Source organism: Entamoeba invadens, assembly GCF_000330505.1.
Source record: "Entamoeba invadens IP1 unplaced genomic scaffold scaff_1105074725199, whole genome shotgun sequence".
NCBI lineage: Eukaryota > Evosea > Mastigamoebida > Endamoebidae > Entamoeba > Entamoeba invadens.
Window position 1 is genome coordinate 73,193 of NW_004440113.1, and position 20,784 is coordinate 93,976.

Genomic DNA, 20,784 nt, shown 5'->3' on the forward strand with positions numbered 1-20,784 from the left:
ATGAAAACCAGTTGATTTGAAAATTAATTATCTGGGTTTATTTCCATGATTTAATAAGCCGAGTCTTATCACATGATGACACAAACTAAGTGTAAACCAATGTTTTATTTAGTATTTATTGATAAACTATATATATTAGAATATAATAAACAATGTCAAATCTTATCTATTTTAAAACACTCAAAATAAATAATAATGACAAAGTTTATTCGTTCTTCATTTCGTATAAACACCAAATAGCAATCATTTAGGCGAGTAAGTACCTGTTAGCATTCATCAGTTGTAAGAAAGGTTGTTCTACAAAATATTGAGGCAAGAAGCTAATGACTACAAAGCAACTTTTGACGATTTCCTTCACCACAGGGACATTCAAATTACTGTTCACAATTCCCGTTCGCGCAGCTTCGTTCAAAAATTCGATGAGTAAATTCACAAACTCAAAGTAAATGCCGTTGAGGACTTTTCTTAACACGTACGACTTAATCGTTTGGATGTTAACAACGCACTGATCAATTCCAGGAAATCCAACGGGGAAGACTTCTCCCTCGGAAACAAATTTCATGACAAATTGAATATCTTTTCTCTCGCACGCATCATACCCGTCGCATATCTTGTTGAGTAAATAGAAATCGTTCCTCACTCCAATGTCGTTCACATCTTTCAACACAATATCTGTCACTCTCCCCAACTCATTTCGTGCATTCTCGCGTTCCCCTCGGTCATTTAACATCATCGCAGCACGATCATTAATGATCCGAACATACTCGTTCATATTCCCTGTTATAGAGTTGACCATCATCGCAACCTCAGGATTCTCAAGCTCCGATTTCCGGCTGATCGTTTCTACACACTCAACATCACACAAGACTCCGTCCTCATTCATCATATCAGAACGTCCATACTCAACAACTACTTTAATCAACGCTTCTTTGTAATATTTCCGGTCAAGAAGATTCAGCAATTTCTGTATATCAACAGGTGTCGGTTGGTACGTCTTAATCACTAAGAGTATGAACTTGGCTTTATTAAACACGCAATTTGTCTCAATCAGGCCTCTCTTCATCAACTGTTCCAATGTATTCGCTTTACTGATCGTGATCATGTCGTGCCTTTCCAACAACTCGCACATCATAATAACTGCTATGATATTCTCATACGTTTTGTTCGTGTCATGAAGCAAAATAGCCAAACATTGGGTAAATTGAGATACAACACAATACAAATAAGGGTACACGATCGACGTCTCACATGACATTTGATACATAAACGTTTTCCTTCGTTCAATATCATTAGAAAGTACAGTAAGCTATTCGTTATTTTTTGTTCAAAGAGTATGTTATTACTAATAATATAATTATAATAATATATTAGTAGTAGTATTATTTAATAGTATAATATATTAAAACAAACGTAATACCATATGAAGTCATCAAGAGAGTACTTCACTACGACATCGATCTCGCGGAACCTCCCAATCACTTCCACACCACTCATTATTGAACAGACGAGTATCCCAAAGTAATCTTTACTTTCAATGAAAGCCTTCATTGCCATTTCTAGCGCGTATTTGTGTTGTTGGTTAAAGGTCTCTGTACGTCCAATGTATATCTTGACTAACTCAACAAATAGTGGTGGAAGAGCATGACAGTCCGGGGTGGCCAAGTACGTCAAAAGATCATATTTCAGTCCACCACGTAACATCAAATAAATGATTGCCGTGTATTTCTTTTTCATCACAAGAACGTCTTGGAAATTTGTGACTTATTGTCAGTTCTTTTGAACACTTTTTAGCCTCTTTTTGAATCAAAACAAACGTCCCATTTGCATCAACAGCTGCTCCGCCAAACTCGCAAGTCTCGCCTGGACTTTCTGTGGTGTTCTTTCCGTGTCGCCGAACAACAAGTCCGAGAACAGGATTTCTAAGAAGTCCAAAGACGCACACCGAATTGCATTATCTTGTGAATAATCCATATGTGAACCTCGATCGGAAATAGTCCCATCACATGTCCCATTTCTCAGTGCAGAGTCGAGTTTAGCCAATCCAACAACAAACTGGACGGGAAGGGAGACAAACTCTTTAGAGAATAGAGGAAGTACTGTCTCGTACTCAACATCAAGTTGACTATTAAGCAAGTCAAGAACGTTTCCAAGAACATTCAAAGGCATCGGACATTCTTCGATTTCAATATCAAGGCCAGGGTCCGTCATTTCTTCCTTCTCTTTGTTAAAGAACGACTTCTCGGCAATGTCCTTGACTATTTCATTACATAAAGTGTTATATTCTTTCCTATTCATTAGTTCTAAGCGTTCAGGTGTTTAAAATGTATTGATAACAAACACAAAATACTCCGTTGGGTCCAGATCATCGCGAGTCCCTCCAACAGAAATCGGTACTTGGCGAATCGCAACGGCTCGCGAGCGGTCGCGGAACTTTTCTATCTTTTTGATCGTTTTCCCTTTTACATCAGGGTAAAACCGGGGTTGTTGAATTTCTTTTAGAAGTTGTGAAAGTGACATGTCGATTATCGGTGGAATAGTATTCCGTTGTTCAAACAAATTCATGTTTGTAAGTAGCCCGTCCAGGTCTCCCATTTTCTCTTTTTTTTTAGTCTTCTTTTAATTCTTTCAAAATTATAATTATATTTTATTATCATTTACTATTTATTATTTATTAACTATAAATTATTATATTATCATATTATTATATTAAATTATAATATTAAATTATTAATTAAATTATTAATTGTTTTATTATTATAATAGTTTTTTCGAATATATTATTGATACTATTTTATTGTTTAATTATAGCTATTTGTTACTACCGATTGAATGAATCAAACACTTTCCAAACAAAGTGTTTATTATACTAATGTACCATATTATATAATAATGTATATTATATATTATAATACGATTATTTGTAAAGAAGTCGACTCGAAACGGCACAGAATAGAACTTGATAATAGTGAATAGATGTCAACCACTTCTTCAACCAACACCGACAAGATATTACCAACTAAAACACTTCCAAAAGTTCCGCCCCCAAAAGTCCCATCAAAGGAATTGCCAAAAGCTCCATCTAAGGCTCCCCCAAAACCGCCTCAAAAAGTACCACCAAAACAACCAGAAACACATGAGATTACTCATGTTGAAAAAGAAGAAAAAAGTGAACAACAAAAGGAAAGTACTTCTTCAACACTCCAAACCGTTGAAATCAAAAAAACGCCTCATGAAATTTTGATGGAAGACTTAGAAAGTTCGTCTCATTACGTTCATGCAGAAAACGACTTAAAAGCGTTCTTTGATGCGACAGAAGAAGGCAAATCGATCATTTGGGATTTACTTAAACAAGTCCGTCCAGGGATGGATCTCAGTCGAATCTCCTTCCCGTCGCACATTCTGGAGCCACGGTCGTTTCTTGTGAAGACCACGGATTACTTCTCACACATTCAGATGTTTGAAAAGATCTCCTCAGAACCCGATGCGTCAAGGCGAATGCTTCTTCTAGTGAGTTGGTTGTTGAGTGGATTTTATTTGATGCCGACGGGAATCAAGAAGCCATACAATCCCGTTCTTGGCGAGACTTTTAGAACTATGTGGAAACATCCTGATGGGACACATTCATATCTTATTGGTGAACAAGTCTCCCACCACCCACCAATATCCGCTTTCTACGCTTCAAATAGAGCACAGGGGTGGATGGGAAATGGTTACATCAAATTCTCAACTGTCTTTCGTGGTATTTCAGCTGGGATTATACTTGGTGGGGGTATCGACATTTACTTGTTGAAGTGGAATGAACATTACACTATGACATTCCCAGAAGCACTTGCCTCAGGATTCTTTGTTGGTCCAATGTTGATGGAAATAGCTGGAAAGAGCACTTTCAATTGTAAGGAAAGTGGGTACTCCGCTGAACTCGAGTTTCACACGACTGGCGTGTTTTCAAAAGACAAGTATCAGACCGTGACGGGGAAGATTACACATGAAGGGAAAGAGGTGTACACTGTGTCAGGAAATTATTACAACGAGTTGTTTTACACTGGAAGTGACAAAGTCAAGAAGAGTCTTCTCGACATCAACAAGTTGAAGATGGAGAAGGGTGCTGAGCGGTTTACTGTAGATAAGAAGACTCAAGGCGCGTTCGAAAGTGACAAATTGTGGGAGAAAGTGACAGAAGCAATTTACAAAGGCGACCAAAAAGTCGCGACTGACGAGAAATGCATTCTTGAAGAGGAACAACGAGAACGTGTCCGCGTCAATGAGACTAATGGGACTCCTTATGAGACAAAGTACTTTGTGGCAGATGACACACTCGGGTGGAAGTACGTCGACTTCAACAACAAGCAGTTCAACAGCGAACTGGAGGTCTGCGACTACGAGAAGGACTACCACATCAAAACCCTTACTAAAGAGGAACAACAAATGAAAGAACAACACAAGCTTGAGCGCATCATGTAGCGTCAAAGCATCTCTTTTTTTTCTACTTTTTTGTGTATTTATTTTATTATCTTAAAGAATTTTTTCCTCATTTACAGATAAAATGAGTAAGATTTTATTAGTTGAATATATTAATTCAATATAACTAAATTAAAACTAGTAAAGACATGTCGAACAAAATGATAGTAAAAAGAGCTATAAATATAATTTCAGGGTGTGTGTGACTTGAGTGCTTGTATTGAGTGTTCTTGTAGTTCTCAAAGCTGAGAAAAAGACCACAAGTCTCTTTGGATTGGACTTGCGACTCTAAAAGCTCTTGGTGATTTCAATAATGTTTGAATATTCGAATCACATCTTTCCGTACTTGACACGCCAAAGGCGACGGTACTTGCTCTCTTCTTTCGTGTGTAAACCAAAGTGAAATCGAACGAGTCGACGTCACAAAGGAGTGTCTCTGGTTCTACCATGACTTTAGTTTTATTTGAGAAGAGTTGGATACAAGCGAACTGCTCTTCGACCCTCAGTTTGTATGTCACGAAGTTAATTAAATCGCCGACGGAAGTGTATTGTGATATCTTGACTAAGTAATCCTTTGAAATGACTGATATCCCAGAGACTTTCACTTTATATGTTGGGACGTCCTTTTCGTAACTTATTTTCCCGTCTTGACAAACTACACCGATCTTTGGGAGGGAGCCAAATGACATTGAATGTGTTTTATAAAGTGTTCTAATGATGTCAAACGCGTTATCTGATATCAAAATATAATCAACTTGTGGAGTTAACGTGGGTTTGACTAATTTCCTTGAAAGGCACAAAGTCTCTTGTACAATCTTTTTAATGTCACACTTCTTGGGCAACGCAATCAAGTCGGGACACTCCAAATATGAGATGAGTTGAATGTGGTAGTCACTGGGCAAACAATAATTAATGGTATGAAGACGGGTATACGTTATTGGTGTTCGTAGCTCGGTAAGTAACTTGGCGCAGAGATCCTTTGTTTGCACAGAATTTTGAGAAAGCTGTAACATCTGCTTTTCCATTTGCAGTTCATAGTGTTTCTAAAGTTTCAATATCTAAATTTAAATGATAGAAAGTTATTCTTTAGTAGTAAATTATATTTTTATGACTCTTTTTGGATTGAATATAATTTACATAATATTTAATTATAAAATTGTATGGTTAATTGGTGGTGAAGTTTTATTTGTAATAAAAAAAAACTATTCGAATTGATTGAATCAATATTTTAAAAAAATTAATTATAGTATAATATATAATAAATTATTGTTGTTGTAATAATACAAATAAACAATTACAATTGAATAATACAAAATTATAAATAAAAATAGATTAGAAGTATTTATTAAACTAGAAAATTAGTTTTCTATTATCTTAGACTCCAATAGTACTTATAGAAAAATAATACTAAAAATTAAACTATTTTTAAATTGGAGTAAAAAGAATTGAAAAACAAAAAAATAACACAAACCCAAAAAAAGACAAAAAATCAAACTTTGCATTTCAGAACTTCAAAAGAAAACAGAGTTCGTGAAAACCCTTTTCGTTTTTATTGAACTGCAATTTTTCAAGCAAATGGCTTCCGAAGTGACACAAACAACGGTTCCAAATCATGACCATGGGATTGGGATCCAAACGAAGCAACAATTCTTAGTCGAGAGTGAGATAGTCTTAGAAGAACTGATAATTAAATATCGCAAAATAGAAATGGAGAAAATGCGTCAAAAAGTTTCATTTCTTGAAATCATCCCCATTTATAAACAAATGAACGCCGAATTGGAAAGTTTGATTCAACATTTTAAAGAACGGAGAAACACTTTAACTTTTCAACAACTGAACTCGGGAACTCCTGAAGAAAATACCTCAAGATCCCCTCTTCCAAATATCTTCTCAGAAAAGGAAACTATCTTCCCTTTACAAACAATTCAAACACCAATTAATAGCTCATTACCAACTTCAGACGATATAACTCCTCTTAAAAACGTTTCCACGACAAATACTACAGCAGCTAAATTACCGACTTTACTCTTCTCTCCTTTACAAAATAAAAATACAATAAAACTCCCAAAAGCTCCCGTCACAGCTATTCAACAAATTCAAGCGACGAAACATAATGGGTCCAGACATAGAAGTCACAAAAAGGATAAGAACTGTTCAAATCAATTGAGTGACGACGAGACTGAAATTAACTCGGACCCAGATACAGAAACTTTAGTGAGTTCCTGCTCAGACACGGTCGAGGAGTTAGTCGAGAAAAAGAAGAAAGACAAAGTCGACAAAATGGACAAAGATGAGAAGAAGAAAGACAAAGAGAAGAAACCACGCAAACGCATAACAATGCCAAAAAAAGGAGAGAAGAAGAAAGAAAAGAAGAAAGAGACTAAAGAAGATAAAAAAGACGATGAAAAAGCCGACAAAGAGAACATCGAAAAAGACAAGAAGAGTGATTGGTTACAACCACTCTCCACACTCAACCAGATGAAAAAAGAGGGCGACTTAGTGATAGTCCCACTCAATATAAAGAAAGATGAACTCCCTCAAGAAACAGTCAATAACAAACAAGACGAGAAAGTGTATCATAACATGGAGGAGTTATTTGGAAATGAAAATAAGGGGAATGACCAGATGAGTGAGGATGAACTAAGTATGAATCACATGGATTGAGTTGTTTATTATTATTTAGTATATTATAACTATATACCACTAGAACAACGAATACTATTACTATATTATAAATATATTATATAATATAATATATAATTATAGTATTATTAATGGTATTATTAATAGTATTATTAATAGTATTATTATAATTTATATTTGATACTACGAACTAATTAATTTCATTAGAATGTTGACATTTGTCGACTTAGTTAATGTTATTGAGTACCTTCCTATTATAGAAGCACTGAAGTTTCCAACAGTGTCAAAAAAATGTGAAGCTGCTTGTTTGGGTTCTACAATAGTCCCACTCACATGTAAGAGTTATAGAGAACTTCAACTCTTCATAACGAAATTCAGAAATATGAAAATAGTCCGAGCACCGTTTGGAGTCATTTCAATGCTCGACGCGGAGGTTTTAAGTCACTTTCAGAGTGTTGAAATCTCGGACTTTCACTATAACTCAAATTACGCGATTTTAAAGGCGTTGCCCCATTTTGTAAGAGAGAAGCTGAACGTTGAAATTCAAAGAGTCGACGAGAACAAATTGAACAACTTGGAAAAGCTCTTTGTGCACGCGTCGTATTTTAAACAGATCAAAAATGTTCGGTTTCCTCATTTGAAATTTTTGAAATTGGAAGACGTCGACTTGGAGAATATTTCACAGCTCAATGGACTCAACGAGTTTTGTCCGAAGTGTAAAATCTATGCAACGATTTACCTTGGAAATGAGTTGGCTAACGAGAAGACAAAGGCGAAACTCGCGACAGTAGTGTCGAAGTATCACCACATTGTCAATTTCTCGATATTTGGAGGGGGGTATCTCGACTCTCCAATGGGGACTCAAGACATCAAACTCTTTGATCTGAGCCAAGACGACTTCACTGCACTTCACACGTACTTTAATTTGTCGTTTACTGACACACTTAAAATGAGTTGTTTGAAACTTCTGAAGTCGCCAGTGGATTTGAGAGCAGTCGAGTTCAACGAATTTGTCATTGACACTGACGACAAAAAGCGAGTGTTACTGCCGAAGGGTGTGAAGCGTGTTATTGTCGAAAAGGAAATGGAAAATGTGTTTGAGAATGTTCTGATTGACAACTTTGAGGAATTGCACGAACTTCAAAAGATTGTGACGTATGGCGACTTGAAAATGCCTTTAAAATATGAGAGCATAGAGACTGTTAAAATGTGTCGAAAGGAGAGAGACAGAGAGAGTGAAGTGTGGTGGTATCGAGATATATTAAAGATGGTTGGATGGTATAATATATTCAGTCTACTTTTTATAGTACTGTTTGCGCCCCAACTCACACTCTTTTTGAAGTTAGTGAAATTCCATAATATCGGCAATAGTTTATTCTTATTAATGAATAACATGTCTCTTGCTGTGATGAAAGCAACTGCGGAGAATATCGACATCAAAGAGTTCATTTTATTTGTGTTTTATTCCCTCTTCTCATTTGAAATGACGTTCTTCATCTTTGTGCAAGACTTCTACTCCCCATCGACTCTCTTTCAAGTCGTCATTTCTCTTGTGAGTGGAATTACGTTGTCTATTCTTCCATTTTCAGAGGAATTTATGGTACTTGGATACTCAAATGAGTTACTCAGTAAATTAGTACGAGCGAGGTGTCGTACAATTATGCTTCCAAAATGTCTTGCAAGCACTTTTGTTGAAGTATTTTTAAATATAAAAAGGTCTTCTCTATGGCGTAAGGTGTTGCTTCTAACAATTTTAAGTGCGTTCTTAGCTTTGGAGATGAGTTACTGTTTCTTGGCTTTATACCCACTTAGTGTCTTCCATTATATCAACACAACACTTCTTGTTCTCCCACTCCTCCACATAGTTGCGTCTTAATACAATATTAAATAATTTAACAGTCAATTTAATTAATTTAAATTAATTATAATTAATTTAAACTTAAAATACTAAGAAAAGAAACCATTCGATCTTAACATCATTACAATAGTAACAAGGAAAATATGAAAGATTTGAAATGAGGGTTAATAAAAAAGATATAGTAAAGAATCTATTAATTCTAGATGGACATTGAAAACGAAGAAGAGTTCAAATGGGACGAAGTTGTCGCCGCCGACACAATCACACCGACTCACAAACTTTCTCCGGACGTTCTTGAAATATTGAAAAAGAATGGCATCGATCAATTATACCCGATGCAAGAAGTCATTCTCGAATTCATATCGTCCACTGAAACTGATATTGCCGTTCGCGCCCCAACAGGAAGTGGTAAAACATTGTCGTATACTATTCCGATGTTTGAGTATGTTAATCCGTTGATCCAACACGTCCAAGTGATTGTCTTAACCCCGACATACCCATTAGCGGTTCAAGTTGCGAATGTCATTCGACCACTCATGTCGACAATTAAAGTCTCAGTGAAGTGTTTTGGCGAAGGTTCGATCGACTCTGAAAATTACTGTTCATCGCAAATAGTCGTCACAACTAACTTCCGTCTAGTCAGTCACTTGGCAAACAAAACGTTGGACCTCCGTTGGCTGTCCACAGTCATCTATGACGAGACAGACAAGTTGCTGACACACCCATTAATGCACTCGATGGTCGAAATGCTCAAACCCTCTTTTGTTCCCCCACATCTCCTTTGTGTGATTAACGACCCTGAGAAAAGTGTTATCGAACCATCGGGATTGGGCATTCCATTCCGGTCGATGCTGTTCTCGGCGACTTTATCGTCGTCTCCGCGGTTCTTTAAAATCCTCAAGATGAATCGGCCGATGCTTCTGGACTTCCAGTCGTCTTTTGAGAGGAAAGAAGACGACCAGAAGTACACGTTGAACAAACAGATCACTAATATAGTCACCGGGATATCATCGATGTCACGCGATGTTGTTCTTCTTGCACTTTTGAAAGACACGAGCAAACGGTACATCGTGTTTTGTAACTCAACGGTGCGAGCGTTTTTGGTGTTCAAATTAATTCGAGCGATGGGAGAGTACTTCCACCTTGAGAAGAATAAAGTCCAATGCTGTCACGGGATGATGAACCCAAAGAAGAAAGTGAAGCTGTTGCAACGCTTTGAAAGCAAACAGGTCTCTATCTTCGTCACAACAGACACACTCAGTCGTGGTATCGACTATAAAGACGTCGATATGGTTATTAACTACGACGCTCCAAATACTACTGCACTTTATGTCCATCGCGCCGGTAGGTGTGGAAGATCCCAAAAAGCTGGGTGTTGCCATTCCTTGATATATAAAGAAGAAGAGCCAACAATTAAGAAAAGTATTTACTCCTCAGGCGGAAAGCCTATTTTTAGACCCGTCGATGTCCCTCAAGATTTGAAAGACGCATACAAAAAGGCCGCTGATGAAATTGAAAACGACAAATCAGTCATCGAATTCACCAAAAATAAAAAGTGACTTTGGGTTACTCATTGAATTGATTGATTGAAAATGAATGTTAGTATAGAATAATGTTACTATAATTATATTATACACCTCTGTACTATTTTTTTAATTTAAAAATAGTATATTGTTTCTGTTTTAGAATAATAATAAGTTAGATACTTTTTATTATTTATATTTTTTTACTATATAAAAAACCATGTCAATAGTTAAAATTAACTGTAACTTAATTTTTAATTATTTATTACCTTAAATAATAATAATTATAATAATACTATAATTAATAGTACAACAATTACAAATAAAAAATATAATAACAGAAATGAAAAACAAATAGTTTAATTTTGTTCAACCAAAACATATTCTGGGTACGTCTTGAGGAACTCGTCGACAGCATCTCTGATGTCTTGCTTAGGAGAGCACTCTTCGAGGGAGATCTGTTTATCGCAATAAGGGCAAGTTCCCTTTGCAAGGCAGTTTTCGCAGATAGTTTCTCCGCAACAAAAAACAAAAACAGCTCCAATCAATAAATTGCCACATTTACATAATAAGGACTGCCTCTCGTTGAGAATCCGTTTCTTCTCACCTTCGGCCTTGAGTTGCTCGACATCCTCTTTACTCACTTCCACAACCTCTTTGGAAGGCTCTTTCACTTCAACTTTCTTCTTATCAGACGCCCTCTTCTTTTGCATTGGCCGTGCTATCCGCGGCATCCGTTTCACACACAAGAACGTGTTTTTGGTTATGCGATCCCCACCAATATACTCTTGATTCGTTTGAACGTCGTAGATATGAAGCTCATCTTTATCAGAGGAATCGCCTCGTTGCTTGATGATCTCATTAATCACCTCACTCGCGGTGATCGAACGCCCAAAGAAGGATATCTTCTTGTCGTTCCTCTTCGAGACTTCAAAATGGTACATCACCACTCCTCTTGTTGCCATTAACTTATGAAAATTACCAGTTTCTTTAGGGCTTATATACTTCAGAAGGTTTTTGACTCTTTATATATGGATTTTCGCGGGATTATTTCTGTTAATCAGAAAGTGATATGTGGTTGATTTATTATATATATATAGTTAATTAAACTAGTTTTTTCTCATCCGAACAATTAACTTTTTTTTGTATTTTTTGTTATTCTTGTTTTTTATAAAATTTATTATTGTGGTATTAAAATAAAATACATAACAATTTTTATACCTATTATAATTATAATTTAAATAAATTCATTTTGATTTGAAATACACATTTTTATAATTAACTAATACATATTATAAAATAAGTTATTTAAATAACATAATTTTTTTTTCCATTTAATATTAGAACACAATCTAATTTATTAATACCTTTCAATTTTTGTGAAAATACATTTTCATTACAGTCAAAGGTGTCTATTTGTCGTAAATGAGTGAATTTTGTAGAAAATTCTTTTTAATATTGAAATTTATTTTTTATAAAAAATTTGGTTTTTAATTCAACAAAAGTTACAGATTAGAGAACAAAATATTTAATTGTCGTACACCAAAATGATTGGCCAGTTGTGCGACAATTAAGCAACTTCGACAATTATAATTACGACAAATAGACGCCTTTGACTGTAAATGAATCATTGCAAAAGTGATGCAATTTTTTTTATAATATTTGAGTGTTATATAACTCTTTATTAGTAATTATTATTAATAATTAATTATTATTATTAATTATTAATTGTTATTAATATATTATGAATAATAACAATATTAAAACTATTATTTTAATCAAAAATCTTTTTACCATATTTTTAATGTGAAAAACAAATAACTAATTTAAATGTATTTTTTATTATTCGATTTTATAACAATATGAATTATATAGTATATTATTATATATTACACTTTTTTACACATTCTTAAATTATAGAACAAAACAATTTTTATTTTTATAGGTTATTTTAATTATTCAATATAGTATATTAACACATCACCACTTCACGTCATAGAGTGACGGTAAGTGTAGATTAGTAATATATTTCCCGATATTCTAATGAAATAACAGTACTAATACATAAATAGTAATTAGAATATGTCAACTTATTCCAAACATTAAAGAAACTTAAAAATACGGAGGTATTAAGATCATCACAATGGAAGACTTAACACCAAAGCAAGAAGATTTCAACGACTTTGCCGGACGTATGCGGCAACTTTATGAGCCCCGGTATAAAATAATTTCGCAGCCGGGGACTGTCTTTCATGCGCAACGCGACTTCAGGCGGTGGCATCAAAAAGTCCCTTTTTTCTGGACGTACAAACCTTATTACGAACCACGGACGCTTCGCATGCCGATGAGTGACAAAGAGAAGTCGAAGTACTTATCGAACAAGATGGAGAACAACAAATACAATTGGTGGAGTTTCATTCCGGTTGCCTATCTCTTGCAGTTCAAATACACTTACAACATCTTCTTCTTGTTTACTGTCCTCACGCAATTTATTCCCAGTTGTAAGGTGGGGTATATGTTCCAGCACGTGACTCCACTCATCTTTGTGTTAACTGTTGCCGTCTTAAAAGAACTTTTTGATGAGGTGCACACACGAATTCAAGACAAAATTATTAATGATATGGTTTATATGAAATTAACGGATAAAGGAGAACAACACGTGATAAGTAAAGAAATTAAAGTCGGGGACATCATCTGCTTAAAGAAAGGATCTCGTGTCCCTGCAGATATGATAGCTCTTCAAACAACGGGAAAGAACGGAATTTGTTATGTAAAGACTACTCAGTTCGACGGAGAGACAGACTGGAAAATTAGACACACCATCCCATTCACTCAAGTCACCGATAAACAAGACTTGCCTCTCAAAAATTTCGTCGTCGACGCAGAGACGCCAAACACGGATATCAAAAAGTTTTCGGGAAGAATCAGAGAGAAGAACTTCCCTTTACCACTTGACGTCGGGTATATCCTATGGAATGGATTTACCATAGTTGGTGAGGAAGTTATTGGTTTAGTGGTGTATACTGGTAAAGAGTCGAAGCTTGAGATGGCACGGGAGGAGTCTTCGCACAAAATGGGAGTGACTGAGAAGGAGTTGAATGTGATAACTGCCGTTTGTATAGGGCTCTTATTTGCATTAGTTCTTTTGATGACCATTTGCAACTCTATTTGGGGGAGTTTCACGTTAGTAGCTTTCTTGCGCTATGTCATCTTAGCTGCTCCTATGATTCCAATATCTCTTCGAGTCAACTTAGAGTTCTCCAAGATATTTTATTCGTTGTTAATCCAATTTGATCCAAACATCCCCGGCACTGATGTGAAAAACACGAATTTGCCGGAGGCGCTAGGACGCGTCGATTACATCTTTATGGACAAAACAGGGACTTTGACTATGAATGATATGGTCTTCAAGAAGTTAGCAATCGAGAATCGCGAGAATATCACTGCGAATGAAATTGAGAAGACTCAAGCCGATGTCAACGCACTTCTCGAGAGAAGTGGAGAGGACATTTATGGGGAAACTAGTGATCCCGTCCTTCGTGTACTTTTTGGGATGGCGCTTTGCCATAACGTCACTCCCTCGTTGATGGCAAATGGGCAAATTGACTTCCAGTCGTCGTCTGTGGACGAATACGCACTTGTCACGTTTGTGAAGCAAATTGGTATCGAGTTGATAGAGCGCGACACGGAGTCTATGACGCTCCGCACTGACAAATTCACGTTGAAGATCAAAATATGTGGAGTGATTCCATTCACAAGTGAACGGAAGAGAATGGGGATAATTGTACAAATACACGACAGATACATTTTGCTCATCAAAGGTGCTGAGGTTGTGATGAAACGGATGTTACCCAACGAGTGGTGTGTTGACAAATCAACTGAGTTTGCACGGGAAGGGTTACGGGGGTTAGTCTATGGCTATCGTGTCATGACACAAGACGAATTTGACACATATGAGAGTGATCTTGCAACTGCGAATTCGTCATTGACAGAGCGTGAGGAGAAAGTGTATGACTTGTATAATAGCATTGAACACGACTTGCAATTACTTGGGGTGACCGGTGTGGAAGACAAGCTACAAGAGGGCGTCCCACAAGCAATTGAATTGATCCAACGCGCTGATATAAAGACGTGGGTACTCACTGGAGATAAAGTGGAGACTGCGACTGGGATAGCACAGACGAGTGGGATTCTCCCATATGATACCGAGGTGATATATATCAAAGGCAATTTAGATGAAGTAGCAAATATAGTACGTACAACGAATTCGATTGAAAAGGGTATTATTATAGAAGGAGAGACTCTTGAGAAGTGTTTGGACTGCTTCCCAAAGTCGTTTTTCAAATTCTGTGAAGTCTCCAAGGCGGTTGTTTGTGCGCGTTGTTCGCCACAACAAAAGACCAAAGTCGTTGTTGCAGCAAACAAGTTAGGAAAGAATTCCTGTGCCGTTGGTGATGGTGGGAATGATGTTGGAATGATCCGAGAAGCTGTAGTTGGTATTGGTGTGAAGGGACGGGAAGGACGAGAAGCTGCGCTTGCTGCGGACTTTTCCACAAGTCAATTTTCGTATATCTCAGACTTATTCTTGTGGCATGGTCGAACTGCTTATAAACGAACAGCTACGCTCTCCCACTTAATTATACATCGAGGGATTATATATACAATTATGCAAATCATATTCTCTGCAGTATTCAAATTTGCACCACTCCCATTGTTTGTTGGGTGGTATACTATTTTGTTCACAGTCTTCTTCAATGAAGTTCCTATTATGTTGATTGTGACTGATTTCGACATGTATAGAAGTTCGACGAATAAGTTCCCAGAGATATATAAACAACTCAGAGAGTCTAGGGACTTGTCTCTTAAAGTGCAGTTTCAATGGATTTGTACGTCGATATTCCAAGGTACTTTGATTATATTAGTTGCGTTGATATTGACTCACGAACAAAAGGAAATGGATACTCTCGCGTTTGCAGTATTGAACTTGGTCTTTTTGATTGACTGTATATCATGTGTTAAAACGTGGAATTGGTATATGGTGTTGGGATATATCGGCTCACTCGCGTTCATCTTTGGTATATTCTACATCCTCCCAAGTTCCATACACGACACTTCGTATATCAAAACATCGAAATTCTTTAAGGACATGGCTATTTGTATTGTCGCACCACTTTTCCCTAGAGTCTTCATGTTCTTCTTTAATCTTATTACACCACCAAAAATTGCTAAACTTGAAAGAAATACGGGAATATCATTTACGTTGTCACCAAACCCGCTCGTCGTCTTGCAAGAAAACATACAAACAAACGATACAAAATACTCATTGTTGAATTAATTCATTTTTATTCTTTTTTAAAAATAACAAATTCTATTTTATAGTATAATTTTATTATATTTTTAATACATTAATTAGTTTTTACTTATAAAGAATTTCACCTTTTATTTTTATTGATATTGTTATTTTATTGAAGCTTTATTTTGGATATGAAATAGATCAAAATGAACATCTTCTTGTTTAATTATCAAATTTAGTTTATTGACTTGAGATGCAAACATACTTGAATTAATAATTTTTGTTGATTTTACATAAACGTTTAAATGTTTTATCAATTTATAATTGCTCAAATTACTTTCATAATCAATGTTTTAAAAACAGTAAAAGTTAAGTATTGCAAACATGTTTTTTTTTGAATCATTTCAATTTTAACTTCATTTTTAATTCAAGATATTTATTGTTTTTTTTTCGATATAAATGAATTTTGCTAATTTACAACACTAATAACCATCTTCTTTTTTAATTTTTACGAGCAATCTAAAAGTAATTGTATACTTCAAAATTTTAATTAAAAGTTTCAAGTTACATAAACACAAAAACACCATTAATGTTTATCAATGAGAGTTAGAACCTATATTTTGGTTAAAAATCCACCAAAAAAATCATTGAGTAAACAGTTAATTACAATATAATTCAGAGAGTTTTGTTGTTGTTCCTTTTGTTATTTTATTGTTGATTAAAACCGAAATTTTCTGGCCCAAAGTAATGATTTCTTGAGTATTATAAAGCAAAGTATGTGAATTGATGTTATAAAATATAGGGTCACCAACAACTCCATCGCTTTCATCTCTTGTGTTCAACACGACAATTCCAAATTCAAACAACAAATCTTCGAGGAAATGAAGCGTTTCTTTTCTTTTGAGTGGCTGCATGCGGCGGCTAATTGTTTCCTCTTTGATTCCACACTTTTCCATTTCAATTGCTTTATTTTCACATATCCTTTTGACAACTTTTTTCACTTCGATTTCCTCACCATGTATTCTGATCGTTTTTACACTTTGAAATTGAGTTGTCACGTGTGACATTTTACTTGGTTTTCGGACGTCGAGTTCACAGTGTCGACTCAGTAACATGATGACTACATTTTGTATTTTTGCTTGGAGAGAAACAGCCCTCCTCGTCTTCATATGAACACATTTCTTCTTTGGATTACTTTGCATCGTTGTATTTGCTTTGGGACACATACATTTCCAGTTTATTAACTCCTTATAAACTATTCAAGCTATTTATGAAGACTTGCACCCCACCTTATATGGTTTAAAAACACAACAGCTGTTTTATTTTTAAGGTCTTATTTCTATTGTAAAAACGCAATAAGTTGTATTCCGAAAATCATTCATTTTATTAGATGTTATTATACTATAAAATAAGGACTTTTAGTGGCAATTTCATGATAAACGGCATTTCCTCTATTTTTTCCCAATAATTTCAATAAAGAAATGTGATGCTGATTGCATTTTGTTCTTTTTTATTCAAGTAATTGTTATTTGTAAGTAATAATATTGTACGTGGAGACACTACTACATAGTCAAATCATAACTACCAAACGAATTATAAAAATGTGTTAAAGGAATCATACAATTGTTCATTTTTCTCTAAAATAACGGGTTATTACTCCATACAAAAAACACCTTTTCTGTTGTTTTTTGAAAAACTCATTTAATTGAGTTAAATTTAGCATAATTACCAAAAGATACATTTTATTTCAATGGACTATTATTGCTTTATTATTTTCGACAGATTTATAATAGTGGTACCATGAGAAACATGCAATTTTACAGTGCCGTTTTCTTACCGCATTTGTGCCAAGATTTATTTTTTTCGCAATTTTTCTTTTTGCAAAATTATGGAATTGTATCTAAGTATAGAAACTGATGTTGTTTTTGGATTATTTTTTTTCTCGGATAATAATAGCTTCGACGTTTATTTTAATGCATATATAGAACGCAGAATTCCCACAAACATAGTCATAAAATATGCAACAAAAATACATTGGTCACTAAATATTGATTCTGCGTTTAGAACAATCACCTATAACCAGACATTTCTGTCAGAAAAAAATATCTAATTTGGGTGGTTTTTGAAAGTTGAACTACAAATTACTTCACAAAAAATATTATTTCAGAATAATAAATTAATCTATTATATAAAAATAGATGGACACACATTAATAGTTTACACGTTTACTTAACGTGGTACTATTTTGGTGGTTCTGATAAGATAATAATTGCATGAAGAATAATAAATATGATAATTCTTTATATGTGGTTTGTTTATAGGAATTAAAAAAGTTAATTTCAATTTATATAATTATAAATTGAACAATAAAATAAGAAATTGTCTTTATTTTTAAAATCCATAAGAACAGCTTGTTTCAAAATAAGCTAAGATTTCGCATATTCGCCCAAATTATACAAATTTTTGTCTAATTTCGTCTTTTTGAAACATGATTTGTTTTGGAGTCCAAAATTGAAATTATTTGTAAGAAAATAACCAAAAAAACACAAATATATGTTAATGGAAAGATTATTAGAATTTTTAAGACTAAGTCTAGAGAAGAAAAGAAGGAATTTATTAAAGTATCAACAAAAGTTATTTATATCAGGAATCACACGGTTAATTTAATAAATAGTAATACAAGTAGTTAAAATAAATAATAATATAATCAAACAATCTGTGACTTAAATCTGACTGTATGAAGTATGGATGTGTTTAAACCTAATACCGTTTAAAAATTATCTATTTGTTTGAAGTCAGTAATGAATTCACAAATAATGAAAATAGATTCTAAAAATAGATATATTCATGTAATAATTTGTATTTATTTTATAAGTCGATGGCCAAACAAAAGTGCTAAATTAATTACAAAGCAATATAAACAAATCGTAAATAAACAAATATTTATTTTACAAGTTGATTAATGACGACAAGATTAGTGTTCAAATTATGAATTGAATTTAAAATTAACGTTTTCTTCGATGAGTTGAAGAAAATGGAAAATGACTAAGAACATATATGATACATTTTTTTATTAATTTAAAACTTCTTTGTTTCTAATTGTTAATGAACCAAAATTGGAGTTTTTGATTTGATTAACTTTGCTTAGATACTTATTAATCATTAAAAAAACATAAAATAAGTAATTATTGAAGTACAAAAATGAATAATCATTCATAATATTCCAAAAAATAGTAAACTGTTTTTAAGAAATAAAAAGATTATCTTTTTTAATGGTTTTTTATGTCGAGGTTAAAAAACTCAATCAAACATGATATTTTTAATATACATTCATTAAATATAAAAACAAATAAAGAAATACTAAACATTGAATGAACTTTTAAAACTCTCCCTTTCTGATTTTTTGTCCTTCATTAGCCTTGAGTTAAATTTTGTGTTGGGCAAAACATATCTTTTGAAATGGGTACATTGTTTGTAGTGGATAACATGGAAGTGATTTGCTCGTTGATGATGTTGCCACTTTCTCTGATTTGTTCCATGGTCATGAACAAAACACCATTTTCGTAGATAGTGATATCTCCTTCATATCCATCAACAGTCTCCTTTTCAATAAACACCAGAAATCCAAATTCGGCTAAGATGTCTTGCAAAATTCTCATTGTTTCTCTTCTTTTAGTCAATTGAATTCTTCTTTTTGCTGTTTTTCTTGAAGTCTTTTCATTTTCCGAAAGTGCGTTTTCTTGCTCCTTCGATCTCTTTTGTATCAATTGGAGCATATTAATTTGATCAAATCGGTCAAAATTAACCTCTTTGATTTTGATGAATTGTTTGGTCTTAAACGAAGCTCGATGTGGTCTTCCAACAACCAGTGAACTATGTCTTGTTAACAAAGCAATAAAAACAGCTTGGAGATCAGATTGGATGTTCATTGATTCAACTTGTTTTTCCTTAAAGCTCATTTTTTGAGAACAGGTTGATCCTGATCTTGATCTTGGTATTGTGGTCATAGGAGAGAAACATAATTGTGAATCATCTTTTTGATAATTAACTGGGGAAGAACTGATACTGCTCATGGTGTAATTTGTTGTATAATGAAACATTCAGTTCGTTTAAATAGTCTATTCCATGAATATTTTGGTTTATTTTTATTTTAATTAAACTCCACCTTGTAAAGAAAGGGTTCGTTATGTCCATCAAATGATATTGAGCCCTCATTTTTCATTCTGTATTGTTTAAAAAACTGGTTTGAATTCTTTTTTTTGCTGACAAATATTAATGGTTTTATAATAATTCTTTTGTTATCATTAAATTGAACAAGTAATTAAATAAATTTTAAAAATAAAAAATCTTATTATAGAATTAATTCCTATTTTTCCCGACAATTTAGCCTTTTCAAATAATAAAAAAAACAAAAAATGTTTTGGTGGTTTTATTTTAAATGTTTTTACAAAAATAGAAAACTTTTTTATAACGAAACCATACCTATTTTGTTCATATTTGCTAAGAAAACCCAAACCCTTTTATTCTATTTTGACTTTCAAAATAGTTCGAAGTTCATTTCAAAGTTCAGAAAAAACATATTTATCACAACTATTCTGTAAAATGGTTTAGTTTCTGGCAGTTGCAAATAACCCCGTTTTAGTCTTTATTATAAAAGTCGAAAACCATCTTTCAATTTTTATGACTTATTTTACCCCTAATAATTAAAACAAATAGTTATATTATCCCCCAATGAAACTTGTATCTTGAATCGAAAAGTTCTTTGTCCTCCGCATTGTGAAATTAAAAAAACGAACCATAACCTTTACTTTCAAATTATTTAATTTATCATTTATTTAACAGTTTATTTGACCATTTGAGACATAAACAACCACATATTTAGCCTCGGTTATTATTTTATTAAATTTAGCAACTTTGTTTGGTAATTCATCCAAGACAAATAATTTAAAAAATTCTAATGAAAGGGGGTTATGAAATAATAGTCTTCCTTTGTTCATTATGTTCTTTTT

General features: G+C 33.8%; 10 protein-coding genes across 10 annotated transcripts; 5 read left to right on the forward strand and 5 right to left on the reverse strand.

Annotated features, from left to right (window-relative positions):
* Positions 1-247: 247 nt before the first annotated feature.
* EIN_093470 (hypothetical protein) lies at positions 248-2,592 on the reverse strand (the record flags this gene model as incomplete). The annotated part of the gene is made up of 4 exons (XM_004253913.1): positions 248-1,306; positions 1,411-1,745; positions 1,815-2,287; positions 2,339-2,592. 4 exons carry the CDS (start codon positions 2,590-2,592, stop codon positions 248-250), a joined length of 2,121 nt encoding a protein of 706 aa, XP_004253961.1.
* A 381-nt stretch (positions 2,593-2,973) lies between these two features.
* Positions 2,974-4,461, forward strand: EIN_093480 (oxysterol binding protein 5, putative; the record flags this gene model as incomplete). Its single annotated transcript, XM_004253914.1, has 1 exon — positions 2,974-4,461. The coding sequence occupies one exon, from the start codon at positions 2,974-2,976 to the stop codon at positions 4,459-4,461; it is 1,488 nt and encodes a 495-aa protein (XP_004253962.1).
* Positions 4,462-4,697: 236 nt separating this feature from the next.
* Positions 4,698-5,471, reverse strand: EIN_093490 (hypothetical protein; the record flags this gene model as incomplete). The annotated part of the gene is made up of 1 exon (XM_004253915.1): positions 4,698-5,471. The coding sequence occupies one exon, from the start codon at positions 5,469-5,471 to the stop codon at positions 4,698-4,700; it is 774 nt and encodes a 257-aa protein (XP_004253963.1).
* A 562-nt stretch (positions 5,472-6,033) lies between these two features.
* On the forward strand, positions 6,034-7,122 carry EIN_093500 (hypothetical protein; the record flags this gene model as incomplete). Its single annotated transcript, XM_004253916.1, has 1 exon — positions 6,034-7,122. One exon carries the CDS (start codon positions 6,034-6,036, stop codon positions 7,120-7,122), a length of 1,089 nt encoding a protein of 362 aa, XP_004253964.1.
* A 187-nt stretch (positions 7,123-7,309) lies between these two features.
* EIN_093510 (hypothetical protein) lies at positions 7,310-8,977 on the forward strand (the record flags this gene model as incomplete). The annotated part of the gene is made up of 1 exon (XM_004253917.1): positions 7,310-8,977. One exon carries the CDS (start codon positions 7,310-7,312, stop codon positions 8,975-8,977), a length of 1,668 nt encoding a protein of 555 aa, XP_004253965.1.
* A 185-nt stretch (positions 8,978-9,162) lies between these two features.
* Positions 9,163-10,518, forward strand: EIN_093520 (ATP-dependent RNA helicase DBP6, putative; the record flags this gene model as incomplete). The annotated part of the gene is made up of 1 exon (XM_004253918.1): positions 9,163-10,518. The coding sequence occupies one exon, from the start codon at positions 9,163-9,165 to the stop codon at positions 10,516-10,518; it is 1,356 nt and encodes a 451-aa protein (XP_004253966.1).
* Positions 10,519-10,841: 323 nt separating this feature from the next.
* Positions 10,842-11,447, reverse strand: EIN_093530 (hypothetical protein; the record flags this gene model as incomplete). Its single annotated transcript, XM_004253919.1, has 1 exon — positions 10,842-11,447. The coding sequence occupies one exon, from the start codon at positions 11,445-11,447 to the stop codon at positions 10,842-10,844; it is 606 nt and encodes a 201-aa protein (XP_004253967.1).
* Positions 11,448-12,625: 1,178 nt separating this feature from the next.
* On the forward strand, positions 12,626-15,817 carry EIN_093540 (cation-transporting ATPase, putative; the record flags this gene model as incomplete). Its single annotated transcript, XM_004253920.1, has 1 exon — positions 12,626-15,817. One exon carries the CDS (start codon positions 12,626-12,628, stop codon positions 15,815-15,817), a length of 3,192 nt encoding a protein of 1,063 aa, XP_004253968.1.
* Positions 15,818-16,434: 617 nt separating this feature from the next.
* On the reverse strand, positions 16,435-17,001 carry EIN_093550 (hypothetical protein; the record flags this gene model as incomplete). Its single annotated transcript, XM_004253921.1, has 1 exon — positions 16,435-17,001. The coding sequence occupies one exon, from the start codon at positions 16,999-17,001 to the stop codon at positions 16,435-16,437; it is 567 nt and encodes a 188-aa protein (XP_004253969.1).
* A 2,187-nt stretch (positions 17,002-19,188) lies between these two features.
* Positions 19,189-19,734, reverse strand: EIN_093560 (hypothetical protein; the record flags this gene model as incomplete). Its single annotated transcript, XM_004253922.1, has 1 exon — positions 19,189-19,734. One exon carries the CDS (start codon positions 19,732-19,734, stop codon positions 19,189-19,191), a length of 546 nt encoding a protein of 181 aa, XP_004253970.1.
* Between the last annotated feature and the right edge of the window lie 1,050 nt (positions 19,735-20,784).